General features: G+C 47.7%; 1 protein-coding gene across 3 annotated transcripts in view; it reads right to left on the bottom strand.

Annotated features, from left to right (window-relative positions):
- LOC147701307 (putative methyltransferase DDB_G0268948) overlaps positions 1-12,309 on the bottom strand; it is a 214,079-nt gene extending 201,770 nt beyond the window's left edge. For 2 of the 3 annotated variants that reach the window (XM_086928620.1, XM_086928621.1), the window contains exon 1: positions 6,073-6,138. In XM_086928620.1, the coding sequence (XP_086784746.1) occupies positions 6,073-6,138 (66 nt within the window). Of the gene's footprint in view, positions 1-6,072; positions 6,139-12,202 lie in introns of those variants that run through there. The other variant, XM_086928622.1, reaches the window with a different exon arrangement.
- Between the last annotated feature and the right edge of the window lie 1,420 nt (positions 12,310-13,729).

The raw sequence follows: 13,729 nt of genomic DNA, 5'->3' as shown, positions 1-13,729 counted from the left end.
GGACTGCATAATCATACATAGGATTCCCGGGTCTCCCATGTGCCCTGTTGTTTGCGTAGAAGAATTTTTGGCGCAGAGGGTGGCATCATGGGGGGGAACCTTGTTGAGACACGCTGACGCCACCCCACTGACGAGGTTTCAGTTCCAGCGGGTGCTTGCGATGTCAATTTCGGCCGCGGGCTTGAACCCCGGCGAGTTCGGGACCCATTCCTTTCGGATAGGGGCTGCTACTGAGGCTACAGCCAGGGGTCTGAGTGTGGAAAAAGTGAAACGTCTGGGGCGTTGGTCCTCGAATTGTTACAAAAAGTATGTGCGGTTGCACATGTTGTAAAGCTGTAATGATTAACTCATGCTTCTTGTTTTTGTTTGGTTTACAGTTTCGCAAGCTCACGAGGCGGGGCGGACTGTGCAGTCGACCCGACACCTGGGAACCAGCGGTCAGACATCACCGGCTGCGGGCAAAGTGGTGTGGGTCGTGGGCCACTCATACGTGAGGCGTGCCGCGGACGTATTCAAAGCAGGTGACATGATTCACATGGCTGGGGAATACGGGTACAGGGTGACCTTCTACGGAAGGGGCGGGCTCTGTATTGACCAATTTCAATCCTTTTTCGAGGGTTTGTTAGGGCGGACAAGGTCACCGCCGTCTATAATCATAGTCCATCTTGGGGGCAACGATTTGGTGGCCACTGGTAGACGACTTCTTCTCGAGGCAATGCTCTCCACTGTAAGTTGGTTGGCGAGAAGAGTTCCAGGGTGCACAATTGCATGGTCCCATATGATTCCACGGAAAGTGTGGCGGGGGGCGAATTCGGTTTCTGCTCTGAATCACTCAGTGAAGAAAGTAAATAATAAATTGGGTAGATTGTTTCGTTCAAGTACACTGCATTCTATCCCGCATGGTTGTATTAAGGGGGACAGTATGTACCTGGGTGATGGGGTCCATTTGTCCCGGGTGGGGAATGAGTTACTCATAGGAGACCTCATAGCTTGGCTAAAGAGTTTAAAACATGACCTTTAGGCAGGAGTTGTTGTGCGGGGTCCGGATAGCCGGTCAACTATCCGGCCTGTGGCGGTAAGGTCATGATCGGTGAGCAGTAATTGGAAGATCCCTATGGGGGGGGCGTCACCCATTACGGATGGGAGCGCTCGGGGGAGGTGGCCATTGGCCCCTCAACGGGGAGGCGGTCCCTTCTAAGGATGGGCCGCCGGAAGGAAAGTAAAGGCGGTCAAGGCCCCTTCCTGGATAGGAGGGGCTACGGGCCCCTCCTGGGGAATTTCCCGGGGCCAGGACACCTGCGACGGCAGATGTGGTAAGTTGTGTGGGGTGGGGAGGGGGTTTACGCTACCTTCTAGACACCTCACACGAGTCCTCGGACGACCTTTAAATGGCGTCGAGTTCATTGGGGCCCCCGTCAAGTCAAGGGAAATTGGTAGATGCACTTGAGGTACGCCTCTGTGTGGTCGCCCCTCACAAGTGGGGGAGATATTTCTGGTTTAGGGATCTGACACCGGTTGCGACCTTGCCGTTGGCCCTTAAAAGTTAGGATGTACAATTTCAAGTTAAATGTTTTGTAGGATGTTAGTTCGGCTAGGAGAACCTTTGTATTAGAAATATGTTAAGGTTAGCCAAACATCGTGATGTGGAAATGAAATTGTACATAATATGAAACTGTTATTTTAATGTTTTGATTTTGTTTCATATTTTAATAAATACGGCCGGGAGGGTCACTCCCTCCCGTCTTCCAAAAGTTCAGAACCGTTTCCGGTTTCCCATCCTTGGGGATTGTGTCGAGAGGGGGTGGCGGGTATCTTAGCCATATGGAAAGGGGCGACCATTCGGTCCCCCCGAACGTATGGTGGAGTACCTCGATCCCCCCGGGAGGCCATCTTGGGCGGGAGGCGAGTCTCGGCTGGTATGCCCGAAGCGGCGTAGCCGGGGCGCGCCTTTTTCCCGCCCTGGAGTGGGTTGTCCTAGACACTGACGCGGCCGGCCACGCCCAGGGAGGCAGGCGGAGGCGGGTTTACGCCCGCCCGAAGACGGATAAAAGGAGCAACAAGCCAAGAAAGCATCCTCTTGTTCCTGTGCTCTGAAGCTGCACCTCCCCGCTGCACGTGAGCTCGAGACGGAACGAAGAGCCAATTTTGACCCACCCACCAGCCCCTGAGGACAGCCAGTTGTTTTAAATAAAGTTTTGATGTGGTAACTCTATTTCTTACAGGTTGTGATGATTGTCGTGTTATTTTGAGTATGCAATAAAGAATGGTCATTTACAGTATGTTTTTTCCAATAAAGTGATTTTGCACTAGTGTTGATCGGTAATCATACGTGAAATAGTTAGGGTTGTTTTGTAATTAGTAGTTTTAGTTAAATTGTCGTATTTATTTTGGTCGGGCGGTAAGGTCATGATCGGTGAGCAGTAATTGGAAGATCCCTATGGGGGGGCGTCACCCATTATGGATGGGAGCGCTCGGGGGAGGTGGCCATTGGCCCCTCAACGGGGAGGCGGTCCCTTCTAAGGATGGGCCGCCGGAAGGAAAGGAAAGGCGGTCAAGGCCCCTTCCTGGATAGGAGGGGCTACGGGCCCCTCCTGGGGAATTTCCCGGGGCCAGGACACCTGCGACGGCAGATGTGGTAAGTTGTGTGGGGTGGGGAGGGGGTTTACGCTACCTTCTAGACACCTCACACGAGTCCTCGGATGACCTTTAAATGGCGTCGAGTTCATTGGGGCCCCCGTCAAGTCAAGGGAAATTGGTAGATGCACTTGAGGTACGCCTCTGTGCGGTCGCCCCTCACAAGTGGGGGAGGTATTTCTGGTTTAGGGATCTGACACCGGTTGCGACCTTGCCGTTGGCCCTTAAAAGTTAGGATGTACAATTTCAAGTTAAATGTTTTGTAGGATGTTAGTTCGGCTAGGAGAACCTTTGTATTAGAAATATGTTAAGGTTAGCCAAACATCGTGATGTGGAAATGAAATTGTACATAATATGAAACTGTTATTTTAATGTTTTGATTTTGTTTCATATTTTAATAAATACGGCCGGGAGGGTCACTCCCTCCCGTCTTCCAAAAGTTCAGAACCGTTTCCGGTTTCCCATCCTTGGGGATTGTGTCGAGAGGGGGTGGCGGGTATCTCAGCCATATGTACCGATAGTATTAGATTAAGTACAGAGTGGATGAATATTGAGGGAAAGTTATCTGGTAAAGGGTGACAATAGCTCTACACTGAGATCAGCACACTGCTGAAATCAAAGTATCCTGTGGAAAGCAACAATGTTGCACTTGCAGTCTCAAGTGAGGGAGGGTCAAAATAGATTATTTAATAACATGTTGCGTTGCGAAGCACAACTCAATCTCTCTGACCTCTTATTAAAGTGTGAAGTTGTTGCTTCTCCTGGCAAATAACGACTGCCACCTCCAGGGCATAAAGACAGGCCCAATTCCATCCCATGGAGTGATGCTCATCTGTGAGGGCTGAAGCCATGCTACAAATGTACATGGTGAGTAGTTCACTGTGCAAACTCTTGGGGTTCCTTAAAACCTTGGACTGCAAACAGGTGACTTGCCCAGGAGTAAAACATCAGGCCCAGCAGAAATAGCAATCATCAGAGCTGGCCATGGAAGTGTATACCTCTCCATTTATAAAAGAGTAAAGTTTGAGAGAAAGGGCCATATGTATCAAGCAAATTTGCATTCGCAAACGCCGAAATTCACAGAATTTCGGCGTTTGCGAATGCAAATTTGCTAAATGGTATTACTTAAGGAAAATCTGGTGCAAAATAAGGAATCGCAAAATTTGCCATTCCTTATTTTGCAATTGCATTTAAGGAATCGCAAATTTTGCAATTCCTTAAATGCATTGTATAAAGCAAAAAAAAATTGCAAATTGTACTTAAGGAATCGCCAATTACCACCAACTTCAAGTTGGTGGTAAGTTGCGAATTCCTTAAAAAAGATGCACATTTTTGCATTTTTCAAAGTGCCATGTGACGCACATACATGCCCTTAGGGCATGTATTCGCGCCACATGTGCACCCATGCTTATTTCAGGGGTGCAACAGGGTGTCCTTTGGACACCCCTGCACCCTTGAAATTATTCTCAATTTGCGATTCTCAAATTGCGAATCGCAAATTGAGAATAACTTCCCATTCATTCCTATGGGTCTTCTGGCCCATAGAAATGAATGGGAAAGTATTCCTTAATTGCGATTCACAATTTGCGAATCGCAATTATAGAATACTAAGAATTCGCGAATAAATTGCAAATTTGTACATACAGCCCAATTTGCGATTCTGAAATAGCGATTTCTAAAAAAAATTGCTATTACTGAATCGCAAATCAGGTTGATGATACATACGGCCCTTAAAATGTAAATATGTAGCTGGAGAATGTATTTTGCTGTTAACTCCTATTGAAGTAGTGAGCTGGTCACCGTGAGCTAGGCTCAAAATAATATATTTTTTACATTTCAACATAGCTCCTATCTTTATCACCTAGCTCACCAACCTCTTCTCGCAAGCGAGTCCTCCCACCATTCAGTTACTGCCATGCATTGTAGTCGAAGGATCAAACCACCATTCTAACCCAAAGTATATGACCTTCTTGATGGGTTGCAGAGTGCAAGCCCATGCCCCAGAAAGTCGAAAGAAGATTCAAATGATGGTTGCTGGCCTCCCTGTTCAAACGAAATCAAGGATGGCTGCTGGCTTCATTGTCCAAACTAAATCCCGATGAGGAAAATCCCATTTACGATGGTCGCCTACAGCATCCCAATGTGCCCAACGGGCAAGAATTAAGCTGCCCAGAGCAGCTTATGCTGATACAGCACCAAAATTAAAATTACACAGCTGTGACTGGGCAACTCTGGCTACCCTAAACAAGCATTTGCAATGCAATAGGTCTCGCATTCACATGAGTTTGAGCTATTTGCATTGTCATGACAATGCATTTTATGTTTTAGGTTTTAAAACATAAATAAAAGGCATTGTCATTTACAATACTAATAGCTGAAACTCTTGCAAATGCGAGACCTATTGCATTGCATTAAAGGGCCTTCTCGACAGCTTGTTATGTAAATATCTGAGGAAGAGACCGGCCTGCGACGTCTTCAATGTAGTGGTAAATAGTGCAGTGAAGAAGATGGGTAAGTGTTATAAATTATACAGACCACGAAGTGTGATTTACATATGATATGAGCTATGAAACACTTACAAAGCGCTCCAACACCCTTCGCTCTGTGATTACACTGTCACAGCTCAGGAAGAAGAGCAAGAGAGGGGGGCTATTTCCTACCCTGTCTGTGATTGGAGTGTGCAGTGCGGCATTGAATAATGTCATTATGTCCGGTGATACACCTGTACTACCAAACAATTTGCCACACAGGCAGATCGATTCAGCTCTGCACAAAACAATGAAGTGTAATCACAATAAAAGGTCACAGTGTGTCAAACATCCTGGCCACGTGAATCGTACCCTCGCATGAAACAGTTCAATTTTAAAAAGAATAAATAGCATCAACTATCCTCGTTCAGCCTCGAGTTTGGTAAAATCAGTGGTAGAAGTGGGCGGGAACGGAAGGGCACGGCGTGCCCCTACTTCTAGAAAATATTTCAGTCCGTTCCCCTACTTCTTTCTGTCAAAATATCGTCCCGGGACGGCAAACGAAAACTTTTCCTTTCAGATTCCAGGGGCTGCTCGCACTTCTCTGTTGAGCTCCAGAGGCTGCAGCAACCCCTCCCTGAGCTCCACAGACGGAGGGCGGCCCATTGTCATTCCGATTGCGGTCGATTATCTCCTTTCGAATGACAATGCGCCTGGGAGATGCCTTTCTAGGAAGCCCTTGGGCCAGCGGGGAGTGTGGTTAAAGCGTGGCAGAGCCCTGAAGCTACACTGTGCTTTGTTCTGTGCTTCTAAAGCAGTAACAGATACAGAGATATCTTTAGTGCACGGAGGGTTTACACATCAGCAGGGAGTTTACAGTGAAATGGCAAAGTCAGCTTTTCCACCATTAGCAGAGCCCTGGGGGTTTCCTTGTAAAATAAAACTACTCTGGTACAATATCCAAAGTTACCTGTTCAAGAACAGCTGGCTCCGAGAATGCTGCCGCCCTGACGAGGCACATTTGCGATGAATGCATTGAGTCACTGATCTGCTGACTGCCAACTAAATAACTGAGTGAAACATAAGTAAACAAGGTGGTACTTCCAGGAGCCTATGGGCAGCTCAGTAGGGCTGCGTGCTATTCTCTGGTCTACGTGCAATTATATCAGACACACAGTATGCAGGCCCGAAATCCTAATCTTCCAAAGAATCCCCAGATATAACATCCTCGCTACAGTGAGGCAAAATAAACAGACGGCTTTTAGGCTGCACAGCACTTGGGAACATGTGCTTCAGATGTGGGACAGGAGAGGTGACAGGAAAGGAGAGGCGATGGGACAGGAGAAGTGATGGGGCAGGGGAAGTGAAGGGGCAGGAGCGGTGATAAGGAATGGGCAGGAGCGGTACCGGCAAGAGCAGTGAACTGATAGGGGCAGTGAACGGATAAGAACAGTGAACAGGGCAGGAGAAGTGATGGGACAGGAGAAGTGATGGGGTAGGAAATGTGACAAGGCAGGAAAAGTGACGGGCCAGGAGCAGTGACAGAGCAGGAGAGGCAACATGAAAAAGAGATGACTGGGCAGGAGAGGTAACTGGGCAGGAGAGGTGACTGGGCAGGAGAGGTGACCGGGCAGGAGAAGTGGCGGGGCAGGAGAAGTGACGGAGCAGGAGAGATGACAGGGCAGGAGAGGTGATGGACAGGGGAGGTGACGGACAGGAGTAGTGATGGGGCAGGAGAGGTGACAGGGCATGAGATAGAGCTGTTACGGGGCAGGAGCGGTGAACGGGGCAGGAGCGGTGAACGGGGCAGGAGCGGTGAACGGGGCAGGAGCAGTGAACGGGGCAGGAGCAGTGAACGGGGCAGGAGCGGTGAACGGGGCAGGAGCGGTGAACGGGGCAGGAGCGGTGAACAGGGCAGGAGCGGTGAACGGGGCAGGAGCAGTGAACGGGGCAGGAGCGGTGAACGGGGCAGGAGCAGTGAACGGGGCAGGAGCAGTGAACGGGGCAGGAGCAGTGAACAGGGCAGGAGCAGTGAACAGGGCAGGAGCAGTGAACAGGGCAGGAGAGGCGACGGGGCAGGAGAGGTGACTTGGAAGGAGAGGCAACAGGACAGGAGAGGTGACCGGGCACAAGACGTGACGGGCAGGTGACATGACAGGTAGGTGAAGTGATGGGCAGGAGAGGTGATGGGCAGGAGAGGTGACGGGGCAGGAGGGGTGACAGGGCAGGAGGGGTGACGAAGCAGTAGAAGTAATGGGGCAGGAGCGGTGATTAGGCATGAGCAGGAGTTGTGAACAGGGCAGGAGCAGTGAACGGGGCAGGAGCAGTCAACGGGGCAGGAGCAGTGAACGGGGCAGGAGCAGTCAATGGGACAGGAGCAGTCAACGGGGCAGGAGCAGTCAACGGGGCAGGAGCAGTCAACGGGGCAGGAGCAGTCAACGGGGCAGGAGCAGTCAACGGGGCAGGAGCAGTCAACGGGGCAGGAGCAGTGAACAGGGCAGGAGCAGTGAACGGGGCAGGAGCAGAGAACAGGGCGGGAGCAGTGAACAGGGTGGGAGCAGTGAATGTTGGTGATCAATGTACCTGCTGGAGAGAGATGGGAGCATGTTTTGTCTAGTGGCTGTTTTACTCATCTAAGGTAGCGCAATGGGGTAATATGCCTGCTGCAAAGAACATGTACCATGCATATCAAAGAGCAATATGTTATGTGCATAGTTCAGTGGGTACTGCTTTGTGTTCACTTCCCGAATGAAAGGACTCTTAAATACATATGGCCTGGCAGTTTGGGCTGGACTGTTCCCATTGGGCGCAGCATCAAGACTGATTTGCATATGGCTGGGTCCATTTCCATTTTCCATTTCATTTATATAGCGCATAACTCACCCGAAGGTCTCAGAGCGCTTGCAGAAGAAACTCCTATCAGATAACCATGCAGGCAGAGGCTGGTCTAAAAAAGCCATGTTTTTAACTGTCTGCGGAATCTCAGGTAGTCGGGTTCCGTCCTGATCTGGAGGGGCAGGGAGTTCCATGCTACAGGAGCTGTTTTACTGAAGGCTGTGTCATCGTTTCTGGCAGTACGTACCCTGGGGACATTTAGGAGAAACTTGGTGGAAGATCTTAATGTTCTCACCGGGTGGTAGACCTTAAGTTTTTGTTCTAGATATGCAGGGCCATGTCCATTGATGGATTTGTGGACGAGGCAGCATAATTTGAATTTAATACGTTTTTGTATTGGGAGCCAGTGCAAGGTTTTTAAGCAGGGTGATGAGGGGGTGCGGGAAGGAAGGTCAAGCACCAATCTAGCTGCAGTGTTTTGTAGAACCTGTAGGTGGGCAAGCAAGGTGGTATTTGATGAAGCCAGGAGTGCGTTCCCGTAGTCAATTCTACTAACAATAAGTCCCTGTACTAATGGCATACGAGCTGAGAGGGGGAGCCACTTAAAGATTTTTCTCAGACTACGCATGAGGCCATAGCTGGTGCCTACTACTTTGCTAATATGTTCGGACATGGGCAGTTTATTGTTGATTGTTACCCCGAGATTCCTCACTGAGGATTTGGGAGTGGGGCATGGGCCGAGGGAGGCAGGCCACCAGTCATCGGACCAAATTTTATCTGCCTTTCCGAACAGCAGAACCTCTATCTTTCCTGCGTTAATCATTAAAAAGTTTCTAGTCATCCAGTCATGAATATCTACCATGCAATTTTTAAATCTCAATTTGGTGACATCCGGGTTCTGATTGATAGTGATCAGTAATTGATTGTCATCCGCGTAGGACACGGTCCCAAAGCTGTGTGCTCGAATGACCTTAGCAAGAGGGGACACATACAAGTTAAAGAGCGTAGGGCTCAATATGGATCCCTGTGGGACGCCCTTATCGTTATCATAGAAGTTGGAGGAGTGGGCACCGACTTCGACCTTGGACCGTCTGTTTTTCAGATAACTTTTTATCCAGCATAGTGCGGAGCCTTCGACACCAACCTCAGCAAGGCGTTCTAAAAGAATGTGATGCGAGATGGTGTCGAAGGCCGCAGACAGGTCAAGCAAGACCAGTATGGCTGACTGGTTAGAGTCTAGTGCTGCCCACAACTTCAAGAAGGGCAGTCTTGGTGCTGTGGAACGCCCTGAAGCCTGATAGTGAAGGGTCCAGGAGCTTGTTTATCTCCAGATGTGATTTAAGGTGTTTATTTATTAAGGATTCCATAATCTTACCAAATAGGGGAAGGAGTGAGATTGGCCAATAATTAGGGAGTGATTTAGGATCGGCAGAAGTTTTTTTTAAGATTGGTCTAATAACTGCTTCCTTCCAATGTAGTGGAACAGAAGAGTGAAGTAGGGACTGATTTAGCGTTTTTGTTAAAGCCGGGATCAGAGCAGGAGCAAATTTTGATAGAATTTGAGGAGAGGCCGGGTCTCCGGGGGCCCCAGACTTCATTTGGAGTAGGATTGTCTCAACCTGTGTTTCAGTGAATGAAGGAAATTCCCCTAGTGTGGAAATAGAATTGTTGGGGTCTCTGCAATTGCTGATGGACGAGACTACTGTCTGACCGGTGGAAGGTGACTGAGGAAAACGTTTATGAATTTCGTTAATTTTATCGTGGAAATATACTGCCACAGCATCTACCCATTCTTTAGATTCGTCAAGTGACTGCTGGCTAGCAGGGGGGTTGGTGAAATCTTTCACTATGTTATATAACTCTCTATGTGAGTTAGATGCCAGAGATATCCTATTACCAAGATATGCCTTATTCGCCTCAGCGATTCCTTTCATGTATTGTCTGTGGGCGATTTTATATTGAACCCTGTCATTTGAATCTTTAGTTTTCCGCCATTTCCTTTCAGCTACTCTGACTGCATGTTTAGTTCGGTCCAGATCTGGCGTAAACCAAGGTGAATTTTTCTTAGGAGGTTTTGATACTCGGGCTGGGGCACTGCGATCTAATGCCAAGACTATTGCAGATTCCAGTTCTCTGGCAGCTATGTTAGGATCACTCTTGTCGGTGATGACTGGAGGTGAGATATGCTCAGCAGAAGAATCTGAGGTAATTTTGTTCTATGGTCTACTCAGTTTAACTTGGGTAGTTTTTTGGGGTTCGAACTGAGGGCACGCAATGGTAAATTTAATAACATAATGGATGGTCCACAGGACTGGGTCAATCTGTCTAATTTTAACTTTGGGGGAATTTGTGCATATAAGGTCTAATGCATGTCCCGCTATATGAGTTGGGCCTGTCGGGAGTATATTAAGCTGTAGGGTATCAAGGTTTGTAGTCAGGTCAGCAGTATGGGGGTCAAGAGTTTGGTCCAGATGATAATTTATGTCTCCTAATAGAAGAAAATTCTCTGTAGCTATAGCATAAGGTGCAATAGCTTCGACGAGCTTCTCCACAAAATGAGTTTTGGCGCTTGGGGACTGTAAATGAGGGCCACTTTCATAACTCTTGGTTACCTATAACCAAGGAGACAATACACATTTCACCCCAAACTGGGTCCAAACTGGAATGGCACGGTGAGCAAAAAAACTATGGATTTAGACCTGGATCTCTGTACTGAGGTGAATGTGTGACATTGTTCTGCATTCTGTCCATCAATTGTTCTTTTTGCATTTGTCACCCCGAGTGGGACGGGTATGCTCAGACATGAGTCCTGTGCTCTCCATGCTACTGGAATCAAGCTATCCTGGCTGATGAGGGCTGAAAGCCCGAAAGCGGTCTAGGATGCTTGTTTCTAGTCCAGGGAGGACCTGGCCTGGCAGTTCAGGATCAAAACTGATTTGCATATGGCTGCCTCCAACTTTGGACTGTAAATGAGGGCCACTTTCCACGAATCTTGGTTACCTATAACCAAGGAGACAATACACATTTCACCCCAAACTGCCTCCAAACTGGAATGGCATGGTGAGCAAAATAACAATGGATTTAGGCCCAGATCTCTGTACTGGGGTGAATGTATGACATTGTTCTGCATTCTGTCCACCAGTTGTTCTTTTTGCTATATTATGATTGAGCAGCTAGCTGGCTGACATGAATATGAGGGAGCCTTTGTGGGTTTCCGTGAGTCTAGATTCTCCTGAAGAGTCCCTACAAGACAAAAAATAATCATGGATGTCTGAACAATGAGAGTAAAAGCATTAAGGTAACATGTTGTTCCTGCTTACATTTCACACACTTTACATAAACCTGTATTCCCTATGAGTGTTTGCTTTTCCTGAATTAAACCTCAAATAAACATGTTTATCCATTGTTTTTAATTAAATAACGTTATAAGCTGTAACTGGTCAGTGAAATGCTAAACGTGCAAAAATTGGTATGTTTTGCTATTTCTAGCCACGCCCCTGACTCCGCCCACTGATTCAATCTTCGGTTATTTCCGCCCCCTGATTCTCCACCCACAGTTCCCCTACTTTTTCTTTCCCACTTCGACCACTGGGTAAAATTGAATAGTGAAGCAGTGCCACCCTGTGGACTAAACGCCTTATGGAACCGTTGCAGTACAAGAACGGTTTATGTGAACGATTTTATTGAAAATAAAACGCTGTTATGGCTAATGCATTGTGCCAATTAACAGAAGGCATTTCACAAAGATTACTTAAATATACCCGACGTGTTCCTATATTTTTTCCCGGTTGCGCTGTAAAAAATATGTTTGTGCGGGTTGCCACATTTTGGTCTATTTCATACATTATTTCGTACTATTTTTAACTTATTGGGCTAGAAATTGGTTTGTAAAAGGATCAGTCTTTCGTCTGTTTTAATCTGGCAAAGCAAGAAATGGCTGAGCATATGGGAGAAATTCGCGCTGGACGCTTTCCCTGTGCGAAAGATTCCGACAAGCCAAATGTTGTAATAACCAATCTGCCCAATATCATTATTTAAGTCGGGGAGAGCGAGAGAGCTGGTTCCAACAGCACGCACCCACCTCATATCAGCCGAGCGAATAGGCCGTGCCGTGCTGGAAACCAATGATCTCAGCACGGGCCGAGCCAGACCCCTGCCCGCTAATACTCGCCATATTGCGCTAAATCACGCAACCAATACGGCCGGAGCAACCGACCTAAAAGACATCGAGGCCTCAGATAAAGGGGGAGGGGGGCTGGACTCACCTTAAGATTTCACCGACGCACGACGAAGGCTCCAGGTGCACAACTGCGGCACGACAGCTGGGAAAGAAAGAGGGCGACAACTCTGTGGGACACGCCCCACCTTCCCATACCATACCCAAATGACCGCAGGTGTGCGTGCAGGCCCCAACCCGCCAGACGGGTTAGACCAGAAACAGGTACCTACTCCCCTCTCGCCCTGCAGACTAGGCCAGAATGCGGCAGCAAGGGGACGTATGTTATCGAGCTAACCAGATGAACATACAACAATGATTTGTAGGTCACGTAGCACTGAATTTATAAATTAAAAGCACAGGACTGGGAAAAGTGTGTCGGGATGACCTGAAGTGAAGAGGTCACCCATTCCTAAGGTGCTGTTAATTGATTACAGAGGGCTGAAAAGCAGGTAGAACCCAATCATTTGGCGAATGAACACGAGGCACATCACCCGAATCACTCAGGGAGGCCTTTTGAAATTAAACCTGCTGGATGATTGGTAACTATTGGAAGAAGCATAAGGGCTGAGGTTCAATAATCATATCACTGTAAGTAAAGAGCCGCATTCTGCAGCCCCAGTAAGATATTTGGAAGATGTAGGAGTAATCCCACATATCCAACATTTGTTTAGAACTGAGAAGCACGAGGACCTCCAGCTCCTTTTAAACAATTGCTGGTCCGGCCTGGATCTATCTATGCTGCTGCTAGTGAAAAACCTTCAGTGATCAATGCCAGATCTTGAGGCGCTTTGCAGAGACCTTTGCTGAGTAGAGAGGGACAACATGTGTTTGAAAATGGCAATAAAGTCAAGGGAAAATGTCAACAAGCCAGCCTTTGACGTTGAATAACCATGTTAGCACCAGTTAGGCACCTGGCTATACCTTGTAAAACAGCAACAGATCTAATAATGTGCAGAAACCCAAATCAGATGGGCTTAGTTACTAATGTCTTCATTTAAAGTGTAGGGAAGAAGTGTCCCTATTTGCATGGTTACCCCTAACTTTTTTTGCTAGATACCTGATGCCAACTTGACCGAGTGTGTGCTAGGACCTTGCTATCTAGGCCCAAGCACCAGTGTTCATTACCAAAACTGTACCTTTGTTTCACAATTGACACACTTTTGGGCCACATGTATGTCCCTTGTAAAAGGTACCTCTGGTACCAAGGGCCTTATGACCATAGCAGGCCTTCCGAGGGCTTCAGCATTTATTATGCCACCCTCAGAGACCCCTTACCTTATCACCCACACACTGCCATTGCAGCCTACGTGTTTTGGTGCAGTTTAAACTAAAGAGTCGACATGGCACACATCACCGCGTTAAAAATGTCCTGGTGCTCCGTCGCGCACCACCCCGAGATGCACAGCCTGCACAATGATCAATAATCATGTGTAATCCATAGTAATCACAATCTTCTTTTTTATTTTCAATCTTCTTTCAGAGGTATAGTGATACAGATTTTCAAAATGCAAGTGAAACGCCCATCCAGGCTTCTCTGCACATCATGTCAAAATTCACATTCTTATCCAAGTAG

Source organism: Lissotriton vulgaris, chromosome 7 (assembly GCF_964263255.1).
Source record: "Lissotriton vulgaris chromosome 7, aLisVul1.2, whole genome shotgun sequence".
NCBI lineage: Eukaryota > Metazoa > Chordata > Amphibia > Caudata > Salamandridae > Lissotriton > Lissotriton vulgaris.
Note: the sequence above shows the minus strand (reverse complement) of the source record. Positions and strands in the feature narration are given on the sequence as shown.